The sequence below is a fragment of the Amphiprion ocellaris genome, chromosome 8 (genome assembly GCF_022539595.1).
Source record: "Amphiprion ocellaris isolate individual 3 ecotype Okinawa chromosome 8, ASM2253959v1, whole genome shotgun sequence".
NCBI lineage: Eukaryota > Metazoa > Chordata > Actinopteri > Pomacentridae > Amphiprion > Amphiprion ocellaris.
The window spans coordinates 17,724,822-17,748,933 of NC_072773.1; the positions used below are offsets into that span (position 1 = coordinate 17,724,822).

General features: G+C 38.7%; 1 protein-coding gene across 4 annotated transcripts; it reads right to left on the reverse strand.

Moving 5' to 3' along the window:
• Positions 1–155: 155 nt before the first annotated feature.
• On the reverse strand, positions 156–23,578 carry LOC111583728 (protein NDRG3-like). 4 transcript variants are annotated; one of them, XM_035958497.2, is made up of 17 exons: positions 23,415–23,578; positions 19,384–19,467; positions 18,466–18,498; positions 11,958–12,063; positions 11,728–11,848; positions 11,476–11,538; positions 11,307–11,367; positions 11,083–11,169; positions 10,176–10,232; positions 9,953–10,056; positions 7,622–7,687; positions 7,492–7,543; positions 7,363–7,410; positions 4,831–4,866; positions 4,533–4,584; positions 2,339–2,377; positions 156–903 (listed from the first exon to the last, which is right to left on the reverse strand). In XM_035958497.2, the coding sequence occupies exons 2-17, from the start codon at positions 19,441–19,443 to the stop codon at positions 737–739; spliced, it is 1,152 nt and encodes a 383-aa protein (XP_035814390.1). In that variant the 5' UTR covers positions 19,444–19,467; positions 23,415–23,578; the 3' UTR covers positions 156–736. The 4 variants fall into 4 exon arrangements, with proteins under 4 accessions (XP_035814390.1, XP_035814391.1, XP_054869051.1 ...); XM_035958498.2 differs by having other exon boundaries at positions 19,384–19,481; XM_055013076.1 differs by lacking the exon at positions 2,339–2,377 and having other exon boundaries at positions 19,384–19,481; positions 23,415–23,573.
• Positions 23,579–24,112: the final 534 nt, after the last annotated feature.

Below are 24,112 nucleotides of genomic sequence, written 5' to 3' on the forward strand. Positions count from 1 at the left end.
AGAATTATATTAACAATACGCTTTTTAAAAAAAACTATGTTGTCCACCTATGTGGAAGCCAGGTCTTAGGAGGTACTTAAAGCAAACAAAATTCTTTCCCAAGTTGTGACTTTTCACGTCAGAGAGACAAGTAAATAATTTTCAGGCTACATGCATTATTGGTGAAATACTCCCTTAAATTTAATTTTACAGGTAGGAAAAAGGTTCATCACTTGAGAAACGAGCTTCATATCAACAAACAGTACCACCAACACCAATCATGGCAAAATAATTATGATTACAATAAGATAAAAATAAGGGATCAGGACCACAGTAAAAGGAAGAGGAGGGTGAAGATTTTGTGTGACCTGAGAAAACTACATCTGTAGAAATACGACACAACTGTATAAATAAGGACTGACTGAACTTCATGTACATCTACAGCGTCACCATGGCAATCGCATGGCTCCAGGGAGGAGGGAGAACAGGATAACAGAGCCAACATGGCTGCTGCTCACACCAAAACGTCTATGACACTGGTCAAACTCACAGGGAAGATTCTTAGGAGGACATATCTGACAACCTTCATCTCTACGTTATGGGAGGTGGGATGTGATGCTTCTCAGTTCTTTAGGAAGAACTAAAACAGCAGAACTGCATCCAAGGCGAAGAAAAGGTCCGACTGCAACTGAGGGAGGGGAGGAAAAGAAGAATAATGACGGAGTAAAGAAGGAGGAAGCAGAACAGGGAAACAGTCCTATGCGGTCATTTCGATGTGTACTGCTGTCTGTCCGGGGCTGGTGCAGTTAGCGCCCTCTGGCAGTGCCCCGGCAGTGCTGCAGCTCCGGACGCCATCTGTGGAGCCCACACTGGAAGCAGAGTGAGTCCTGGAGCGAACCAGCCGGGTCATACCAGCAGTGGGCACTGAGAGGGGACAGAGAACACGCTGTTAGTAACAGAACACATCAGTGGGGGAATGGCTAATGTGCACATGGAAGCTGGTATGATTTGAATCGTCCACACTGTGACTGAGCAGCTGGATTCAAATCTGATGATGGAGAGTCTCTGGCTCTGTTCCCACTGAGGCTCCAAATATTTCTCATTTAGGCTCTACTGAGTAGAGTTTTTAGTATCTTATAGGGAGCAAAAGAACAAACGCTGCTTCATCAAACAAACAATCTGCTTCATCAAATCTGAGCATCAACATTAAACCTATGAAACCACGCAAGTACTAAGAAGTTTGAAAAACATATTATCTTAAAAATGTTAAAAAATAATAATTTTACTATTTTTTAGAGCCAGAAACTGTTAGAACATCATTGTTGGACTTTCAGCTCTCTGACAGTCCTTGACACTAATCCCTTCATCAAGAGGGACTACTGAAAAAAAATGACCAAATCTAAGATTAAAAATTGTGATATTCTTCAGCAATAATTTTATTCTGAAAAACAACAATCCTGCACTCCTCAGAATGAAGAGGCCATGAGTGATGCAGCTGTGACTAACAAAGCATTGACAGCATTGTGTTAAGAACAAACAGCATAATTTATCAGTTAACTTGAAAGCATCAGTTTCAGACAAATTTGTGCAACTTGTGCAAAAGTGTTCATTATACGAAAAATATGTAAACTCTGGAATGTTTCTGTTCTGAGAGGCAAAGCTGACATCTTCATTCTTCCTGTGACTATTATACCATGCGCACAGAGAGGAGGGGCTGTTCATAGATGCGTCAGCTGTCAACATGTTTGTGATCTAATGAAATATTATTTTACGGTGGCCGCTACATACTTAGGTCATGCAATTCGTTATCCGTACATAATTGCAAAAAAACCCCCAAAAAACAGGAAAGCAATATTGCTGATAATAGGTGAGCCGCCACAAATAAGTCAGCATAGAGGAAACACTGATCTGACACCATCAGACTCTTTTTCAAATAGTGTTGGACACCTCCGCTAATATATCAGCAATCATTGTTGGAATGACGGAGGCTGGTTGGAAAATTTTAACTCATCGCCCAATCCTGTGCTGCACTTTCATTCATTCCTGCTGTAGAAATTCCTTCTCTTAACGTTCCTCCTCTACTGGATTTCAGATCATGTCAGTGTTTGAGTTTTACATCCTCCAGTTCCCAACTATCAGCTCTGAGCACCAGCTGAGAACTGAGCCTGAACGTCTGCAGTGTGAACAGAGCTGAAGAGTTGGCATGCAGCGCAGCCTGCTGGTCACTTCAGCTGCTGAGGAAAAAGAACATTTCAGCTGATCCACAGCATGCAGACAGACACACAGAGACACACGAGGGGAAGGACTGATGAGAAATCACAGCAAACAAACAGACATTGAGGTGAAGGAATCCTGATACCTGATTGACTGCTCAGGTGGTTTATTACAACATGAGGGACTGGAGGGAACAACAGGAGACAAAGAGAAAAACAAGAGCAGAAAGGAAGGAATGTATCGTAACACACGCACACACACATCACACAGTCCCTTAAGACAGTAGGTGTGTGTTCATCTGAAGGCAGGTCATGCTGTGCAGCGTATAAAACTGCAAACTGCTACTTACATCAAAGAATAGCTAGTGAAGCTACGGGCAAACAAGCACAGAGACACAGCTTTTGACTGTGAGAGTGATACCAACTTTACTGTAAAGGCACCTAAAACTGTTAATGAAAAAAACTGATACAAAATTGCAGACCTGTTAATAGTTTTGTTACTAGCTTGTTACTGGAGCCTAACAATCACATTCTGTTTAACTGCAGTTCAAGTATAAATGTTTATTCACACAAGGTCTAGTGGTGCGACAGCACAGGGTTTGAGTTCTTTAGTTGTCAGTATCTACCAGGTAAGCATGTTTAAAACTTCCAATTTTAAGTTCTATTTATGGAACTTATTAATTCGATTTGAGTAGCATCCACCACTCACCATTCCCCCTTTTGTGTATTATTGTGATTTATGTTGTTACTTCAACAGCTGCACAGTTGTTACCCTCAGCCAACAAGTCATTCTATCATGTAAATCAGCTATGAGGATTATGTTGATATCAAACTGCTGTGAAGAGGTAATAACACTGCAGGTTGTTTATTGTGGAGGACTGCAGCTCTTTTGATGTGTTTAATGATTTGGATTTTGTCAGGATGATCACTGAACAGCATTTTTAAATAAAGTCATTATTTCTCTGCTGTTTAATATATCATCCAAGTAATCTGGTTGGAACTTAACATTAACTGATTACTGACTGATAACACGGCCGACTATCAGTTAAGGAAATTGTTTGGCATTTGCATTTCTAGTAGATACTCACTGTTGCTAACCTGGACAGCCCCATGACTCAGCTTTGGTCCTGTAAGTCCCTGTATCTGATGCTACGAGAACTGCTTACTTAACGTATAAGATATCTGGTCATAATGTTGTGCTGCATGTATAAACTCAGTAAAAAGGAGAATAAACATCTAACATACAATTGTCTTTGAGTTAAATTATGTCAAACACTAGAAAAAGTTGTAATGCAATGTGATTATTTTTTGGCCTCATGGTGTTACTCTAAAAATCACATTATTGACATTATCTTTAAAGCCCAAACAAACAGTTGAACAACAAAGATCAAAATAAGTCAGAATTCAGCATGGTCAGGACAACGTGTTAACATCACGGCGGAAAGAACAAGAGACACAGACAAATAGGAAGTCACAAATGTGTACTGGAATCATAATTTACAAACAAGTTGTTAGTTGGAGTCACTCTAAACCCCAGAACAAACCAGCAGGTTTCAAAGGTATGTTTGCTTTAAGGACAAAAACAAATTGCAGAAATTACACCATTTATCTGCCAGAAACTGAAAAACATATTTCCTTAAACAACTCATCTGTGTCGTGCCATTCTGTTAATTAACCAATTAACCAAACATAAGTTGTAAAATTGGGATATTTCACAATTTTTTCAATTAACAAATTGCTAAAAATGAGCCATTAGCAAATTTCTGTGCTGCTCCATGTAGCTGAGGGACCACAGCTGGCTCAGCGGTGTCCAAAAGTCATGTGACAAAAGTTCAGTGATTTTTCATTTTAAACTTGTGTTTTTATACAAACCAGATAGGAGACAAGCAGGAGAAGTAATTATTAATCAGACTAATAAAATAAATGCTGCACGGATCTCAAACAATATACATGAGAGCAAGTTGTGAGCAAGATGTTGGAGTAGATTCAGCGAGGTAAAATATCTTGATGTGTAGAGTAGTGTGAAAAGCGGCAAGTTTGTAAAGATTGTGAAAATGTAAGGTGGAAAACATCTGTAGAGACCCCATTATATCTGGTATTGGTAACATTGGTGAATACTTAATAAATCCAAGAAATATTTCTCATTTTTATGATGTATGGCATTATAAATGTGCTGTAATGTACACACCTTTTTGAGCTATCTCTTCTTCTAGCCATGGTTATGCGCTTTTCATAAAGGTTCATGAACTCTTCAAAACTGCTTAGGGGTCAGAGGGTTAAAGAAAGGATTTTTAAAAGCTACAGATGTGTGTGATCCAATTAAATGTAAAGAATACTTACTGTAGCCCATCCCCTGGACAAAGTACTTGAAGGCCTCCGCAAGCTTTCCAGGCTTTTGGAAGAAAAACACACTTCTCAATTAAAACTGCTCAAAGACAGTAAGATTCTCAAAATATAGAGAGAAAGTAGTGGTAGTGGCTAACAATAATTAAAACAAAGCCATGCTATTTTCTTTATTTCTGAAGTAAAGGCACCCTAAAGGGGAAGGAACAACAATGGAGTGAAGAACTGAGTCATGAAGATGATTTTGCTCAATAATTAGGTCTTCATGCTGAGACAGTAGATGGCTGAAACTCACCTGAACCACCTGAGGAAGTCCTCCACAGTCTGCCATCTAGTGAAAAGTCAAAGAACAACAGATCATCTGGTGAGAACACAAATTCTTAGGTACAATCAGAATTCATTGATGCAGTTTAGGGCTGAGCCACAAACAATATTCAAACTACAAACACGAACCAGGAGTTTTAAGTCCTGTTTGATACCACACTGAATCCTATAAAATATATGTTATGTCATCAAAAAAGTAGACACAAAAAGCACAACAATTGAGTGAATTAATGAACATTTTTAACACAATTTTGTCAGTACTTCCCTGCTGTATCTAACAATAATTGCTAGTTATATAGCTCAGCTGCAGTGACAGTGTTTGACCAGAACTCCACTAAAAAGATCAGACAGCCTCCTGCAGCACAGTTCACTGCCACAACAGTTTTACTCATAGGATGACTATTAGATGTGAAACATCTCTTGACAAGCCACAACCACATAGAAAAAACAGACTATGTTGCTGTTTACAGCAAGTAAGAAGAAAAAACTCAGAAGCATTTTCACAGATGATTATAGTATCTGACAACTGAAAACTAAAAATGCAGGGTTTGTGTTCTCTGGGAGACATTGAAGGGCACCCTTAGAAAAGTTGGAAATCAGTAACAGTGTGAGGATCGAACATGAACTCATAATGCACGCTTACTGATGCAAGATATTTATTCCTTTTATACATGCATTGATCTGCAACAAAAACCCAACAAACAAAAAAAACTGCTGCCTGATATTGTGCCCCCTTTGACTTGCAGATCCTTTAAATCCTGGAAGTGCATGTGAGGTTTCCATGGACCGGACTTGGTTTTCTAACACATTGCACAAATGCTCGATCAGACTGAGACTGATTCAAAACCTTGAACTCTTACCATGCTCCTCCACTCATTACTGAACAATGTCTGCAGTGTGGCAGGGTGCAATATCCTGCTGAAAAAGGCCAAGTAACATCCACATGAAAACAAGCACATAAGGTTTCCAAGCAGAACACTGTCCGGAGCATCACGCTGCTTCTGCCAGCTTGCCTTCTTACCAATGTGCATCCTGCTGCCATCTCTTCCCCAGCTAAAAAACACACCTGACTGTCCACATTATATAAAAGACCAGGCCAACTTCTTCCATTGCTTTTTGGTTCAGTTCTGACACTCGCATGTCCATTGTGGACAGGGGTCAGGGTGGACACTCTGACCGTTCTACAGCTATGAAGCCTCGAACACCACAGGCTGTGTTCTGATGCCTTTCTATCACGGGAGCATTAGGTTTACCAAGAGTTCATGCAACAGTAGCTCTTCTGTAGGACAGGACCACAGAGGAAAGCCTGCGCTACCCACGTACATCAATGAGCCTAATACTGACTACTGCATACCAGGAACATCCAACAAGACCTGCTGGTTTGGAGAAACTGGGATTCAGTTGCTGACATCCTCAAGCTGCACATTTTTATAGGTTTCAACATATCGACTGCAAGATCTGCCTGTTTACTTGCTGTCTAATATATTCCTCCCACTGAGAGGTGCTACTGTAACAACATAATAGTTGTTATTCGCTTATTCTACAATTTATAGTATTATAAATTCACACCTGAATCAAAATCAAACAAAGCATTGAACAGATAAAATAACAGCAATCTAAACTCTGTCATTGCCTGTATTGAAAGGTAGGACAGTTATCAAAAGTGGAGGCATAACAGACAATTAAGTCTGCCATTAATGACTGAGGGGTGCAGTTTAGGCCTAACTTCTCTGTGTAACCTATGCTACAAAATGAATAGGAAAAAAGAAAATAATTCAATGATGTATATCTAAAGGGATAAACTAATAAGAAAGACAATAACCAAGTCAAATGTAGTTTTGAGCAGATATTTCAGTCTCTTCAAAACACTGTTCACCCAAACTTACGAACAAGAGAAATCACATATAATGTTTAAATGAAAATGTTTCATCTCAACATAAAAAAAAACTGTTATCCTGTCTTGTTACTTATTCTTACAAAGTCCTCAGTTATATCAGTCTCTTAGGTGTCAGCTGTCCAAAAAGTAGTAACTGGTGTAACTGTAGGGTTTGTGTATGTGGAGGGGAGGGAGAGCAGGAAAAGAGCAGTGAAGACTAAATAGATATTGTGTAACTACATTTACAAGAGCTTGTTAGCAACATTGTTTTACCCCAAGTAATTTTGCATTCATCCCCTGCTCATAATATATGCATTACTATAGTACAAGTCCACAACCTAAGGTGTTTCTTACTTTATTTTTAAAATGTGTATTTCTTTATGTGATTTTTGTACGACAGAAAGAGAGAAACAGAGGGCAATCGGCTTTATAAGCTTACTGTGTGAACATCACTGAATGGCACCAACCACCACAAATCATACAATTACCATTCAGCACTTAGTGAGGGCACGTAAATACACCAAAATAGTAAATGAAAACATTAAATAACTTCTGAAGTTTTGCAGATCACACACTTATGACACCAGGTTGACAGGTGAGCAGGCACACAGACAGACACAGACAGACCTTGAGCAGGGATGTCTTGGTGGGATTCATTCTGGAGTTACACTCCACCTGCAGAGCAAACACACAAACTGTTTTTACCACAATGTGACATCACATAGCAATTTTCATGGAGACAGGGTAGGCGCTCACCACTGCATCGACGGCAGGTGACGTGTCTCCGACCACCAGCAGAGCAGGACACCTAAAAAACACAATGTTAGACTGAGTAACAGATGACAATCAGACATATCAGAGATATAAAAAAAAGAAGAGCTGATACCTGGGTGTGGTGGCTATGGTTTCATTCAAACCAGGGACCGGCCGCTCCATCTGCAACTCAGTACGACTAACACACACACACACACACCCACACACACACACACACGCACACGCACACACAAATACATATTCACATCACCATTCCTGGCAACCATTACAATATCAAAGTCCTCTTGACAGATATTTGCACAAAACACTCAAGAATGTTAATGTGCAGACAATAAGGGATCTTATTTCAGCATTACAATACTGCAGCTGTTCACAGCAGCAGCAGTAAGAATCAAGGGCTTTTGATGGAAAAATGTTGAAGACTGTATTACCTCCTGTTGAGACGTGTCAACTACTGTTGAGAATTCTGCTTACCTGTCTCATAGGAGGCCAAAGGTCTATGTCAGAGTGCATAAAAGGAATGTGTGGACGAGCCTGAGAGGAGACAGTTAGACTCCCAAGGGATCTTGGGCAGAATGTGTTACACTTCTATGACAGATCAGCAGACTTTACTGCTATGTCATACACCTGTATAAATACTGTTGTCTCTCTTGTTTGGGGAGCTCCTCTTCCATGACCTTGTGCTGTGTGGGATTTGGTGCACCACCTGAATGTAGAGACACTGACTTCAACATCCTCACAGTTTCACTGACTGGTCCTTGTTTAGGCTAACATTATCTTATTGTGGCTATTGTAGCAGCTACGTTATCTTTGTTAGGCTAATGGTGTCTTATTCAGGATTACACAGTGCTAGATTACCCATCTCAGGCTAACATTCACTTGTTTAGGCTAAGAATATGTTGTTCAAGCCTTCTGGTCATTGTACAACCAAAGTGTGAGCTGTGTTTGTATTCTTCGCACAAAGTCAAACACCTTTCCAGTGTGTGCTGGATTCCATAAATTGTGTCCCTTGTCTCTGATCCTCTTTGAGATTTTCATGAAAAGGATCTCTAGGTGCAGCAGAGGTGAGGAGGGTGTCCAGTTCAGGAACCTTAAGAATCTCGGCTTCTTACAGATGACGTGGTTCTGCTGTGACCTTCAGTACACACTGGGGTGGTTTACAGCTAAGTGTGAGGCAGTCAGGAAAAGAGCCAGCACCTTTAACTCTGAGGCCATGGTTCTCTTCTGGGAACCAGTGGTTTGCTCTTTCTTGGTTAAGGGTGAGTTGCTGAGCCAAGCAAAAGAGTTTGGGTATCTTGGGATCTTGTTCACTTGTGACATAAAAATGGAGTGTGAGATGGACAGACGGATTGATGCAGCATCAGCATTAATGCTGGAGTGCTGTGATGAAGAGGGGCTCAGCCAGGAGGCAAGGCTCTGGATTTACATGTTGATCTACGCTCCAACATCAACTATGTCATGAGCTCTAGGTGGTGACTAAAAGAATGACATCATAGATACTGGCCCATCCTACGGAGGAAACTACATAGAGTGGTTGAGCTCAGCCATATCGATAGGATGAGGAACTTGGACATCTGTAGGAAGTTTGGAGTAGAGTAGCTGCTCCTTGGTGTCAAAAGGAGCCGTGGATGAGGTGGGTGGGTTGCACACTTGCTCATAACAGAAGGTAATATTTCATTTTACCATGTCATGAGAGAGAGAGAGAGAGAGAGGGGAGAGATGACTAATCTAAAAGTAACGTAAATACAGATCATGCAGCGGGGAAGTCTCTTCACCTACACAAACTGATCGTGACATAAATAAACTCTGAAAAATTCAACTGGCAAGCTGCTTTTTAGTAACAGTCAGGCTCTGCACTTTAGCAGTTCACTGGAAGAGTGTGAAAAAAATATTTGGTCGCGCCATTGATTGAGGTCTGTCCTAACACCTGGGTTGGCAAAACACACAGATGTGCTCCAACAGTAACAAAGCTGTCTTCTTTCCTGTCTTATTCCTAAATATTAGTGTACAAAATATTCAGCAGAATATTAATAGCAGCAGCTTGTTATTTTTTGTTATTTTTACTGGTTTTAACAAAAACTGCCAGCAGTATATAATAGCAGCTGTCAGCTTCATTATTTGTATCAAGTAGCTTGTGAAAATAAGGCGGCCCAGTTTAGAAGGTTGTAGGTGGTATTTCAGTGCATCGCATACATATTTAATCAACATTTTAGTAAGTATAAGTAATGCATCAGACTCTGAACTGGCAGACACCAAATATAACACTTAATGTAGGTGCTTTTCTTGTATTTAACTGTCAGTATCATTGTACTAGACTTTGCTTAGGTTATAATATGTTGAACCTTGTAGGAAAACATGCATTTGACATCTGACTTTAGTAATTCTTTATTTCCCATTAACACAGTAAAAAAAAATCCAAAAGACATAATCTATATTGACCTACCTGTCATAGCTGTTGAAGAACATGGCCAGGTTATCCAGCGGTATATCCTGAGAGATGTGGAGTCTGTATGTCTGGACGATCTCCTTATTCTCTGTTAACTCATCCTGCTCTCTCACACGCACGCACGCACACACACAAACGCACATACAGTGAATATTATAGAGGAGGTTAGCAAATTGTTCTTATGAAGTTTACAACAAAGTAATGTCTCTGTCATCCTCACAGTGCTGAAATGGTGTCCCATGATGGTGTCCACCAGGTTGCTTGTCCAACCGCTCAGCTGCAGGAAACATAAATATCTACTTTTACTAACTGAATGCTTGATTGTTATTTGACAATTTCACTTGTTTTCATCTGTTTCTGGTGGTGGTCTGGCACCTTCCCTCTGTAATGAATCTGTCCTGACCCTATTTCATTTATGTAAATTGGTATGCACATTCAATAGACCAGCAATCATTCCCATGCTTACATCCAGTTTGAAAGTACACCTAATGTGGCAATCACAGTGGATGTGGTCTATTATTAGCAGTTTGCCGCTGTGTCTCTCACTGTGACGTACAGTTCTGTTGGAAAACTTGGCCAAATCTAAGCTGAGAATTGATACCAATTCTGGACAAAAAGAGTCAAATGATTCATCTAAATCACCCTATCACCATCTCTTACCACAGCTTGTGATTGAAGAGGAAAGTCAACATGTCTGATGAATTATAAACAGTGCACTGCAAAACTGTTTTAAAAGTAAGTTTCTACATACATCCATTACAGGGTTGTTATTAAAAGCATGACGTGAGTGTTGCTTATATCGTGGACAACTGATGTGACCCCAGAGGATTCAGTGATGTTTTCTTTTTTAAACTACACTAGAAGGAGTGCTGCTGCCTTTGTGTTTTAGTTCAGGTAATACATTAAGCTGCTTTCTGTTGTTGTTAATTCAGCAAGTTGCAGCACTGTTGTCCTTTGATTTTATTTCATTCATTGATTGAGCAGCTCCCATAGGTCCTAATTTTCCTATGCTACATAACTTTGTAAAGCCCAAAACAACTGGTTAAATGTTGCTTCCCCTTACCCTAGTAGGGCTGGAATGCAGCACTTCCCTGTGTCAGTGTAGGTATGCAGCATATGTATGTTACCTTAGAGGCAGCCCAGTCCATCCAGCCCTTAGCACAGGGGTCAATGTTGATCAGAACCAAACCCTCCACCAAGCTGGGCTCATTCAGCTGAAACAACACAACAATCATTATTCTCATCCACATCAACAAGCACACAGTGAGCTGCTGAATGATGCTCCAGGTTGAAAGACCAGCAGTGTGTCCTGTCAAGCACCTGACTGCAGCTCAGCTTGTTGGACACTTACAGCAAGTTTGGTGAGGATGTAGGCTCCAGCTCCAACACCGATACCAATCACACTCTTCACCCTGATAGCACAGAATTACACACAATGCTGAGTTCATCAACAGCCTGTCTGGAAGTTCCTACAAAAATACCCATGATGCATTTCACTGTAAAGAAGACAGCCCACTTACTGAAGCTGTGTCAGGACGGATGGTAGAATCTCAGCCAGTTGGTCCATGGTAGGATACTGGTACCTGCATAACCAGTGTTTACGTCACTTTAGAGGACATTACGTTTGGCTAACCTTACTCCAACCTTAACTGTCTGAACTTTAAAACCCATAGCAGGCAGGTCTGACACAGGCATATTATATTTTTTTTAAAAAGGACTCATGCACATGTGTGTTTATATCCTACAGAGGATAGTGTAGATGTGTGTGTTACCCGGCTGGGAATACGGGAGCATTCTCCTGCTGTCCTGGAGCATCAACATGCACAACTGAGAAATGCTGTGTCACTTCCTGCATGTCCTCATAGTTAAAGAGGCTGTTGAAACAAGACTTATCTAGACAAACACACACACACAGAAAAACAACTGATGTGTTAAGTATTTGCTTGGATATGTTTTGTACCTCTGCTCTACTGTATAATCGCTAAATGCATGTTTTACTCACGGTTGAGTCCGATGTCATGGTAGGTGAGGATTGTGGGTCGGTTGCCCTTAGCAACTCCCCTCATGGTAACGTGAAGCACACCGTGGGTTGTCTCCACATCATGCTCCTGAACAGTGAGCAAACAACAAATAAATATTATCCTGTCAGCACCACCAACAACCATCTAAACAGGAGCCTTAAGGGTGAATTAATTAAACTCATTTCATGCTGTAAAGTGAATTATCACTGAAACTGCACATGGGGCATGTACCATGTTCTCTTTACAGCTCAAGTTAAAACACCTGAACACACACTTTATTGTACATGTCTCATTTCAACTGTGTTCTGTGTTTACACAGAGCAGAGAGTAGACATGTATGGAAACATATTAAAAATGTAAATAGTAAATTATCTATAGCATATTGAGTCACCATTTTGCCCAATATTGTTAACACCTGTGTTGCAATGTTGTATATGTTGATTCCAGGTTTGTTGAATATTTACAAAATAAGTGATCAAAGAAATTCCACTTTGTTTGCTTTTTTAATTTTTTTATGATTCATGGCATTATAACTGTGTCATTCTGCACAGAAGATATTTTTGAGCTCTCTGTACTAGCCATGGTTGTGCAGTTTCCATAGAGGTGTAGAACTTTATAACGCAGCGGAGCAAATAACATCCACAAACTGCTTAGAGTTCAAAGGGTTAAAAAATGATTTACTAGGTGGAGCATCATCAGTCAAGTGGAAGAAAGACGCTGTGTCACCTTCATGCGTGTTTGTATTTGCAGGCCATAAGCATTTAAATGTGCACAGTAGGACACGGTAGGACAGTACATCCACAGTGCACATGAATGCACCTCATCATAAATCTGGGACATGGCTCAGCTGAGTCACTTGTTCAGAAATCGAAATGTGGAATGATCTGATTTCATGTGAAACAGCAGCAGGGGAGTTGTGCTCCCAAGTTTACATACTCCGGCAAAATTCATGAAATATTGTCCATTTTGGTTGGAAAACATGTTTGATCAAAGTTATTTATTATCACGCAATTCTTTTTGCTCTGATCATTCATGTTTTCATGAAAGAATGGTACATATTTTACAAATTCTGCCATGGTATGTAAACATATGAGGACAACTGTATTAGTGGTCTGTGGATGTGATTACAAGCAAAAACAGAGACAGATGAATGGCTTATTTGTTTTCAGGCTGCAGTGTTGTCTAGTAATCTTATTAATGAATTGGCTGTGGCAAACACCTGACAGATCCCATCTTCGGATCTTAAGCTCTGCCATTCTCTTGCTTACACACGTGCATGTGCACACACTACAATATATTCTAGAGATGCCACAAGAACTCAGACTTCAGAGATGGTACCAAAACATGACCATACTGGAGATAGTGATTTCTCTGCATAACATCATTTAGGAGTGCTTGAATCATGGAATCTTATGAATCTGTGAGATTCACACTTAAGATGTTTCTCAAAAGCAATTGTTAAGAATTCAACTGGAAATACAGCATTTTAATTTCTAAACACAATGAGACTTTTGTATGCTATTAAAGAAGGTAAAAATTAAATGACTCCTTTGCAGCTAAAAAGAAAAACAATTTGTAGGGATACATCGCACTGCATGATTGAACAAAAAAAGCACTCAGAGAGCACAGTACTCTGCCAAGGCTGCTCAGTTGATGTGTGATTTCCGACGGATGAAATCTTTAAAAAATTTGTGGCCCACAGCGGTTGATTTGCAGTAGGATTGCAATCATGTGATTGTCAGCAGGCAGCTGATGTAGTGTTCACTTGTAGTCATAGTCACAGTGACGCCGTGCCACTGTCTCGCAATGATACAGAAATCTTTAACAAACACGTGGATCTAGACTATAAGCCACATCACTGCCAAAATCTAATCACTTGGTACTTGTGTCATTTCTGACCTTCGCGGAAAATTTTATCCAAATCCATAGCAGACAAACAGACAGACAAACCAACACCGATCGTCACATAACTCCGCCGTGTTCCTTGGCAGAGTAATAATTATATCAAACAGGTACTATTGAACAACAATATAATATGCATTTTCAGTAATATTAACTGAGACAACAAAAACTCTGTAGGGGAGTAAATCTGGGTGAGTGATAGCTAAACTAAAGAGGTAACAAGTTTCATCTAAAAATTAATTGGTTGAATGAGGACAGCAACAAGCCATTAGGTGGTTTCCTATATCAGCAGAGCTAGTCAGCCAATAAATATGGCTGTATCACAAGAAAGACACCAAGTGGACTTCCCTTCAAAAGTGGAAGGCGCCCAGCAGTGCTTCAAGCTCCGGACTGGCAGACACAAGTGGGATGTTGATACAGAAGTCAGGTCAGAAGTGGTTGTAGTGCCAGTGGCCAGTCCTCCAAGCAATTCATTTTTGCTCTGGATTGGGGAGTCAAAATTTGAACTATGTGGCTCTAATACAAGCCGGTTTGTCTGCCACAGCACTGCTGTACAGCTACAAAGGTGAAGAATAATTGATGTTCACTGGAGGTTTGAGGCTGCATTTCTGCAAATAACGGCAGGATACATGGTGTCGATCGTGCATGCAATATCATGAAGGCCGCGTCTTATCAGTCCGATATCACTTCTGCAAAATGACAATGTGCCAAAACATAAAGACAGAAAACTCATCTCATTTCACTAAATTTAGCCTCCTTGACTCCTTCTCGGAAGAAATCTTGGTGAATCATCCCAAAGGACATATCCGTTCCCAAATTGCACCTTGAGGAGAGAGGATCAAGGGTCAAGGAGGCATGCTGGAGAAGCAATGAGTGAGGATGCACAGGTATATCCTCACTGTGTCCTCGATGAAGTCTTTTCCGCACCCATGACATAAAAGAGGCAAAACCATGTGGGCAGCAGCACTGACAAATGTGTGTACATGATATATATCACTCAATATTAATTTGTAAGACGCTATTTTGTGTGCGCATGCCTTTTATACTTCACACTACACGTGTGTTAATTAGAAAATAAAAATGTGTGAGATCTGTACATTTTTGTCACATTCTGCCCCACTGTCACTTGAATTATAAATAAAAATAAAGCAAGTTTTTATGAACATTGTTCTGCTTATCTAACAGGGATCATAAAATACAGTGGTAGGTTATAGCAAAACAAAGGACAGGTGATGCAGCTCTGCCACACGTGATATTTTATTTAAACTGATGGCTCCGAGGTGAAGATATCTTATTTTGTTAAATACCTGCTGCCTTGATGATGTACAATTAATGAAATGAGGTATGGCGAGAGTCCTAAAAAGCTATCCTAAGCAACAGGAGCAAGGAGTCCAGCAACAGATGGTCTGAATCCTCAAGAATCATGATTTTTTTTATGGTTACTCCACTCGTTACAAAGATAATCATTAAATAAAAAAAATCTTGGTAATTTTTCTGAATACTTTTGCACAGCAATGCATGTAAACTTAAAGCACTATAAACTAACTGGCTGGATTTATATCACTGCGTGTGAAAACAGCTAATTTCCTTCTAGCTAACAGGATGCAGATAAACAAGATGAGGAGGCTACGTAATGAACTGGCAAACTCACCACCCCAACTCCTAAAGAACAAGAGATCTGGTGCAAATCCAGAGAGTCAGACATCCTGACAGAAGATGGGAGGAGGACAAGGTATAGCTTCAGAGAGTATCAAACTTAGATTTCATACACAGAAATAGAAAGAGAGGGAGGTCAGTCGTGCTGTTGTCCCTTAGCCTCCTACCTAGTGAAGAAGGAAAGAGAAAGTGGGTGTGGTGTGATTGGATCAAGAGGAATAATCTCTGTGGTCATTGGCCAAGAGGTGGAAGGTCCTAATGCCTAAACAGCCAATCACGTGCTGCGCCACCCCACTAATCTTTATTTTCCCCTTCTCAGCTCGTCCACTTACACAGAGAAGCTAAATCTCACAGCACGCTCCTCCAAAAAATATGGTTAAAAATGAAATCTGAATCTCGTGAGAGGCGTGTGGTGCTTCTTCTTCAAAGTTTTATCAACTGCTGTTCTCACTACTTGACTTAACATTTCCTGAAAATTACTATTTATAAAGTTTAACCCTTAGAACCCTACACAGCTTTACTCATTGTAGGCTCCTTTTTCACTCCAGTAAAATCCTGCAACTCTATGGAAACAGCACAATCATGACTAGAAGTAGAGAGCAAAGTCTTCTGTGTAGCATGAAACAGCTGTAAAAAATTTAAAAAGTTGATATTTTAAAAATATTTGTTTTTCAAAAAATTTTTATAAAACTGAAATCAACATGTAAAACCTTTTTCAAAGTGCTAACAGGTGTTAATTATACAAAAAAGGTGACTCTACATAGTATAGATATTTAACTGTACATTTATAAAGCCTCTACAAACTCAGTATTTTTCTCACTGCTCTGCACATCAACTCTAGAAAGATATTTCACCATGCTGAATGTATCTTTCTCACTGGAATGCACATCACAAATGATTTGTTCAGTGACTGCAGCAAAGTTGAAAACTGACAATTCTTTCAGTGTTAACAGTTTCTGGCTCTGATAAATGGCGGAATGTTGGTGATGTTTTAAAGATAACTTTCAAACTTGCTATTGGGTTTTGGAGTTCAGAGGATTAATGCAAGAATTCATATATTTCATGAGGCAAAAAGGCATGATGGGAAGTTCTAAATTCTCTATAAAATCCTGTGCTATGCCAGTAATAATCACGCTGGCACTATGCTACAGCCCATCTATTACCCCTTTTTTTTGTTTCAAGCAGCAAAAAAGTCGTAGCATGATAAGCTGATGTTGATTTGCTTTAGTTAAAATTGCACTTCCTGCATATGCATATCTCAGTGTCGATGTTGATACAGTTGTGCAGCCCTATTTAAGATGCATGTTTTATTTTTAAACTGGAAAAAGCTTGATTGCTCTCCTTTTTATGACATCACAAAGATGTGTTTATCAATTTAGGCATTAAAGTCTTCCACAATATGTTCTTATTGTTACTGTAATGCAAAAAACAAAACCAAACAACAAAAAAACGCAGTCTCTACTTAATTTTCTTATACATGTATCCAGTGGGGCTGGCAGTCTGCAGGCTGCTCTTTAATAAATTCATAGGATGTTTTGGAGGCTGCACCTCAGTGCTCTAATTTAAATTATCTGTGATCAGAGTCACTGACACAAACTGACCTCCTGTACTGACATATGCCTGCAGCTGATCAATAACTGCTGATGGTTATCACGCTAACTTCAGCATCATGTTTGACTAGTGCAGTTTTCCTCACACAAATTCTTCTGAATATGTCAGGCTTATCCATTGGAATCTACTTTTTCCATATTGTAAAAAAATCTTTTTTTAGCCTCTGTGCAGCAAATGATCAGTTAATCATTATCACATCAGCTGTATTTCACAGATTCCCACGCATATTGTCATGTGGTCAGTCCTCTTACTAGGCCACGGTGTATGTGCCCTCTGCCGAATGCATGAATGAATTTACTTTTGAATATAGTGTCATGCATAGAACGATGGCCAGTCTAAATTGGCTAACAAGAACAACATGAAGCCATATAAGCCAGGACCAGAGTGCAGAGTTTACATTTCCAAACATCAGAGAAAGTCTAAAGATTAAGAAGCAGCTTGAGCGTTTTTCACAATCAAATCTTCACATTAAAACAACACAAATAATGTCAGAATAAGTACAAATTAATAATCCCTCTTGTCTTTTCTTAGGTTTTTGAGACAAAAGTAGGAATCACAAAACAGATCAAAATGTAATAACTACTGATCATCAGTACATCTGAGTATCTTTTGATTTGTCAAACCAGTTGATCAAAACTGAACTTCTAAACCATCCTACAAACTATAGACAATAAAACCTGGATTGCCCTATAATATCTACCATATATTCCCAGTCATAAAAAAGGCAAATACATCTCTCTTTATCCAGTCAAATGCCTTTTGAAAGTAAATAAAACATACAAATGTGTATTTGCAATGTGTATTATTACTGCAATATAAAGTTATGAGAAAACTTCATCAACATGTTTTTATATTGTAAATAGGGCAAATTTTGTCACAAACACAACACTCCTCAGTTTTAACTAGGTCTGGAGTGGCCAGATGGACTTGTTGATTGGTTGGTTGATACACTTTTTTGCGATCAAGTTTTCATTGGTTGAGCAATCACCAACATTATAAGAAGAAAATCAGAAAATCACCAGTCTTCCAGGATTAATCCATTATTTGTGGGTTATAAATTACCCAGGTTCAAATGCTTTAATATGCTACAAATATGAGCTTTTTATGTATTATTTTAGAATTCAGTTTGGTTTGGTTGGATCTAGACAGAATGCAGATTTTTCTGACCAATCTCAACCAAGATCTTCATTGGTTCCTAACAACCCTAGTTGTAAACACAGAAAATCAACAGAATACTAGTGAAGTGTTAGTCTAATCTATGTTGAACTGATCTAACACCACATAAAGTGTGAAAGTGTTGTGTGTTGGTGCTGAACTTACCTGACAATCAAAGTCCTGGAGATTTCCCCCATTCTGAAGAGACAAAGAGAAATATTTAGTGACTAACTCAATTACTAATGTTAAATGAAAGTACATATTCAGAATATGAAGCTGACAGTAAGTATTCATCATAGAAGAGGGGATGATGAAGCCAGAAAGATGTAAATAAATACTACATTATAAAACAAAGAGGAAATGCAAATTATTTCCTTGGACCCAACTGCGTACAAGTTTATAGTTTATGTTATTGTAACCATCAAAACCCAAAACCTGCAAACTGGTTTGAAAGGCATCGAAAAAATAAAAAATAAATGAATAAATAAAATGCCAAAATGACACTATGTATTACATTTCCATATTTCTGACAGTGCTTTGACAACTCATCTGTGACGTATACTTCCATCATAAATATTAACCAAATCTAAGCTTAAAATTGGGATATTTTTTTCAAGATAGCTTTATTCTACTTATCTCATTTAATTATTTGCTAAAAAAATAAAATAAAAAAATTGCACCACTTTCTGAAAAAAATAAAAAATACTGCATTTCTCACCACAACCACTGAATGATTAGTAACTCAGCTACAACCCGTAGTATCGTGACAAAAAATGTAGGGACTTCTCAGCGTCACTGAACACTGCGTTTACACAGAGCAGATAGAAGACAAGTATAGAAACTGATTAAAAATGTAAGTAGGAAAATATCTATATTATGTAGTCATGTTTTTCCCAGTATTGGTGACATTATAAAATGTTACACATACTGATTTCAAGTTTTCTCAACTGTAAAAAGACTCTGCTTTTTATGGTTCATGGCATTATGACTGTGTCATACTGAAAAGAAGACATTTTGGGGAGCCGAGCCGAGCAGGTGCTAGTGGAAAAGCGCCATTACTTGGGTTAGGCCCCACCCCCTCACCTGTCCTGTCAGCAGTGGTTTGATCTCAGTCAGCTGGACATCATGAAGTTCCTCCATCATAGGGCTGTTTTACTGCCAATTGACCTGATTAAAGACACCTCCCAGACAGACAGATGGAAGAAGACATAAAGAGTTAGTCTTACAGCCAGTAGACAATAACAATAAATACATTAAGGACACAAGAGCAAAGTATAGCGTTGGACCTTCAGAGAAAGCACTGACAGAAGGCAGAGAAGTCAAAGACAGATACACAGCTTGTACCAAACCAAATAAAAACTAAAATCTAAAATGCCAGTAGCAGATGGAGTGAAAGACCTCATGTTTCTGTCTGTGCCACCTCTATGGCTGCAAAAAAATCTTATAAAAGTGATTGGCTGCAAGTTATTTTACACTGAAAGGATAACAAACTGAAAATACAATCATGTCATTTGGCTATTGGGGAATATAACACAACCAAGTTAGCAAACTGCTTGTCGATTCCTTTGACATGGTGTCACTTGGTTTTGAGCTAACTCCAAGCAAACATTAAGCAAACATTAAAGAATATAGAGCAAGCGGTCAAATTAGGTTGGGCCAGTTTAAATTTGTGAAAAGGCAAGAGTGTTCTCAGGCAGTCTGTTAATTCTGCCACCAAAGCAATGCATCGCTCCTAGAAGGCTATTGATGTTGTGTTTTTCTTCTTATTAAAGTAACACTGGTGACAGTGAGATTTTAGCTGAATGAGAGCCTATCGGACAACCAATCAACCTGGAAACTGCAAACAAGTCTTTGAATAACATTTGTTTGCTAACTGGAGTGGTCAGAAACCAGGAAACTATGGTATGGAAACACCAGATTCTGTTTTTTCAGTGCTATCGTAGTAGTCTGTAAGCTTTCAATCTGCTAATTAAAGAACAAAGTGCTAAATGATGCAGTGATGGCCAATATCTAAAATAAATCATGCATTGGTTAATACAGAGCAAAAATGCTGTCACCTCTTATCACAGAAGACTACAAGAAGAAGCTTAGAAGAGGTGGCCAGACAACTAAATTGAACTGTGGAGACTGTTTATTTGGTTTAAAATGAAAGCTGTAAAGATTCACATAATCAGAATCCTGGATTGGATTACGAGAATGTAAACAGGACAGGTATGAACATGTCCGCACTCACTGCTTTTAATTTAACTCCTTTATTTCATGGCTAGCACTGGATAATAGGAGCAAAGATTTATGACAAAAATGAACGATTTTGTGCAGTTGCTGCTGGATTTAGAATAATACTCTAACAGTACATCTCCTGGTCTGTTCAGTGTGTACTCGATCTGTCTGTCCAGTCATTTGGTTATGTGTTTGGGTCAGAGCCAGATTGCCCACAGGAAACTCAACATCCATCCAAGCTACTCTGCTGAAACACTGTTATCCAACCTGTCTGCCCACACACACACAAACACACACACATATAACTGGATGGCTTGCTGCCAACAAGAGATCACTGTTTCCATTAGATTCACACGGTTGGATAACACAATGTGACATGCCACACAGGTAGACGGTGAGAGAGGCAGACTGGCACATAGACAGAATAGATTTGATTCTGGTTTCTAGGTAAACAACATTTTCAACTTAAACAATGTATTGTTGATGTGAACAGAATTGGTAGATTCAAAAAAAATCTTAAAATGTCTAAAAATCAGATGTATGTCCTATTAAATCCACAGTACAGTTGAACTAAGAGGTTTGAAACTGTGCATTTTATCTGGCTTTATTTCTATCTCTATTTGACAGAATTAGTGAATTTCCACTACACGACAAAAGCAGCTAAATCTGGTCTTGCTCATTTTGGCTGCCTACAAAAACAAACATGACATAGATGTGATTAGTGCTGCGACTAATGATTATTTCTATTGGTGATTAACCTGTTGATTGTTCTGGGTAAATTGAATATTGTTTGGTCTAGAAAATGGTAGAAAATGTTGTGTTTACCAAAGTCTAAGATGACAAATTGTTGTTTTGCACACGACCCAAAGACATTCAGTTTAGTGGCATTGAAGAGGAAAGAAAACAGAAAATATTTACATTTAAAAGGCTGCAATCAGAGAATTTAGACCTTTATTTCTTAAAAATGACTCAAACTGATGAATCAGTTATCAAAATAGTTTAAGACTAATTCATTAGCTGAAAACTAATTGATTAATGAATTCATTTTGCAGCTCTACATTTAAGTACATTGTATTTTGACAGCCACTATGTCATTGTATATGGCAATACAGTACAAAATACAAACAAAGGTTTACTTATGATAACCATTTACAAAAATGATAGTGTTATTCTGGAAACCCAATAAAAATAAATAAAAATAGTCAAGATGATTCAAGTCAGTAGTGCAACTCCAAAAGAAATCCCAGGCTCTATCAAACCCCTTGACAACATTCAGTCTTTATATCAAACAAAACACAACATTGACACATTGGACATTTTACAAATACAGAGGAGCTTAAGCAACTTCTTTTCCCCTTTTCATGTATTTACAGGAATGATTCCAATTATCTCACAATAACATTTAATCAATAAGGCAGTCAATTAATTGGTCCGTCACCAATAGAGACTACTATTGAAAGGACGGACAAACAAATTAAATTAACCAGCAGATAATCAATTAATCAGGTTGAGTAACATTTTCAGAGAATAAAAGTTAAAATTTTCTGATTCCAACCTCTTAAAGGTAAATATTTTCTTGCTTTCTTCCTCCTTTATTACAGTAAACTGAATATCTTTGAGTTTTGGACAAAAAAAAGACATATGTCATCTTGGGCTTTGGGAAACAATGACCCACATTTTTTTTTTTTTTTTTAAACTATTTTCTGACACTTTAGAGACCAAATAACTAATTGATTAATTGAGAACAATAATTGACAGATTAACTGAAAAAACAAATTAATATGTAGTCACAGTCTTATTTTACACAATTATCTTCTTATTGTATTTTTAATATTATTAGCTTATTTATCTAACCTTTATCCTATGTGATTTGCAAAAAAGAAAATCCAAAATACATGTTTGAAGCAATTTATATCTTTAAGTTCTCATTGAAATGATGTTTTTAATTGTCTCATATGAAATAATGCATTATGTTTTAAATGCATTACACAATAAATATTGAACTAAAGCTTGACTTTGAATTATGTCAAAAAATCTGTTAGAAAAATCGAAATTAGATTTTTTTTTTAATAAGTAATTTTGCCCTAATTTGAGTTATTTCATGTCTCTTTCAGTCAGTCTTGCTTCAGGGGAGGGTGGGGGTCCTGTTTACATGTCTGAGCCCAGGGATGCATTGTTTCCTAATCCGTCCATGGTTCTGTATATATAAACCTGACTAAATGAGATTCTGATCATAACAATGTATTAATTCCAGCTTTAAAATGGTGACCTAGTCGGTATGTTGTACCGAAATTAGATTGGAATTGAATGCAGATTTGCATTTTAGTAACTTGTTAGTGCCATTTACCTGATTAATTCAAATTTTAAAAAACGAATGATTATTTATTTTTTTAAATCGACTGACTGTGATAATAATAAACATGACGTTGAGTTTCCACGCTGAACTAAACGTACCGATTTCTCTGCTGTCCGCCCACACACACACACACACACGCACACACGCACGCACGGACACACAAACACGCACACACACAGTGGGAATATAGGATGCAGAAAAGCTAACGTTAAACGCTGCCTCATTAATGACGCTAATGTCAGCTCCAGACAGACAGCTTAGGCTTCACGACAAACCGTAATTACGTGTTGCCTCCTTAGTGACCGACTGACACACACACACACACACACACACACACACACACACACACACACACACCTGTAACCATATCCACCTCCACCATGTCAGTCTGCTCTCAGCGCTAACACCTAGTGACCGTTAACACGTCAATTAGCCTAACAGCTTACTGAACCGTTAGCTGTTTATTCAGCTAACCAACCGTTACCAGGTTAGTAGTCGCTGCAATAGAACCGCCCGTTAATCGCTGTTCGCTACTCACCGTCAGCCGTTAGGTCCACAAGCGGTTTCGTTAAAATCCCAAAAAGCTGGTTAGTTAGTAGGTTAGTTAACGGTAAACTGATAACCGTTGGAGCGCAGTGGAGTTGAACTGGTCGCGAGCCTTCTCTCACTGACTGAACTCACAGCAGCACGCGGACAGAGCGGGGCGGAGCTACGTCACCGTAAACAACAGGTCACGAGGTAAGACACCAAATTCTCAACAGGTGTCCAACGACACAACAGGTGTCGAACAGAAACAGTACGTGTGTAGGTAATCTAGACAGACGTTATGAGTGTCTATGTATATAGCTGTACAGAAAATAAAAGTAAGCACAAGCCTGAAGAATAACTCTGGGTAGTGCTGAAGGAGGCTTACTGAGATTTAGCACAAGATTATTTAAGCAAAGTCACAGACTGCCTAACAAAGGGTTTTTTAAGATATGCTACTAAAAACAAACAAAAATTGTCCAGGTTTAATACGTCACTTGCAACGGTTAGACTGTCTTGGCTGATAAAATTCTCCCAAATACACACAATTCTGACCTCTAACTACACAGTTAATACAATAAAATTAGTCAGAGCAAGATCATTATCTCATTGAAAGTCATAGTAAGACTGCTAAATATGCCTAATTACATAGCTAGAGTAGCAAAACAGCTCGTTTCAGCAAACTACACGACTAAAATCACAGCAAGACAG

Bases quoted from the DNA above. Each gene is read 5' to 3' on its own strand.
- LOC111583728 (XM_035958497.2), bottom strand. From the start codon at position 19,443: ATGATGGAGGAACTTCATGATGTCCAGCTGACTGAGATCAAACCACTG. The intron at 11,539-11,727 runs GTAACACACACA...CTGGTTATGCAG, and splicing joins GCTCCCGTATTCCCAGCCGG to GTACCAGTATCCTACCATGG. The intron at 7,544-7,621 runs GTATCAGCTCTT...TGTGTTTTTTAG, and splicing joins ACCATAGCCACCACACCCAG to GTGTCCTGCTCTGCTGGTGG.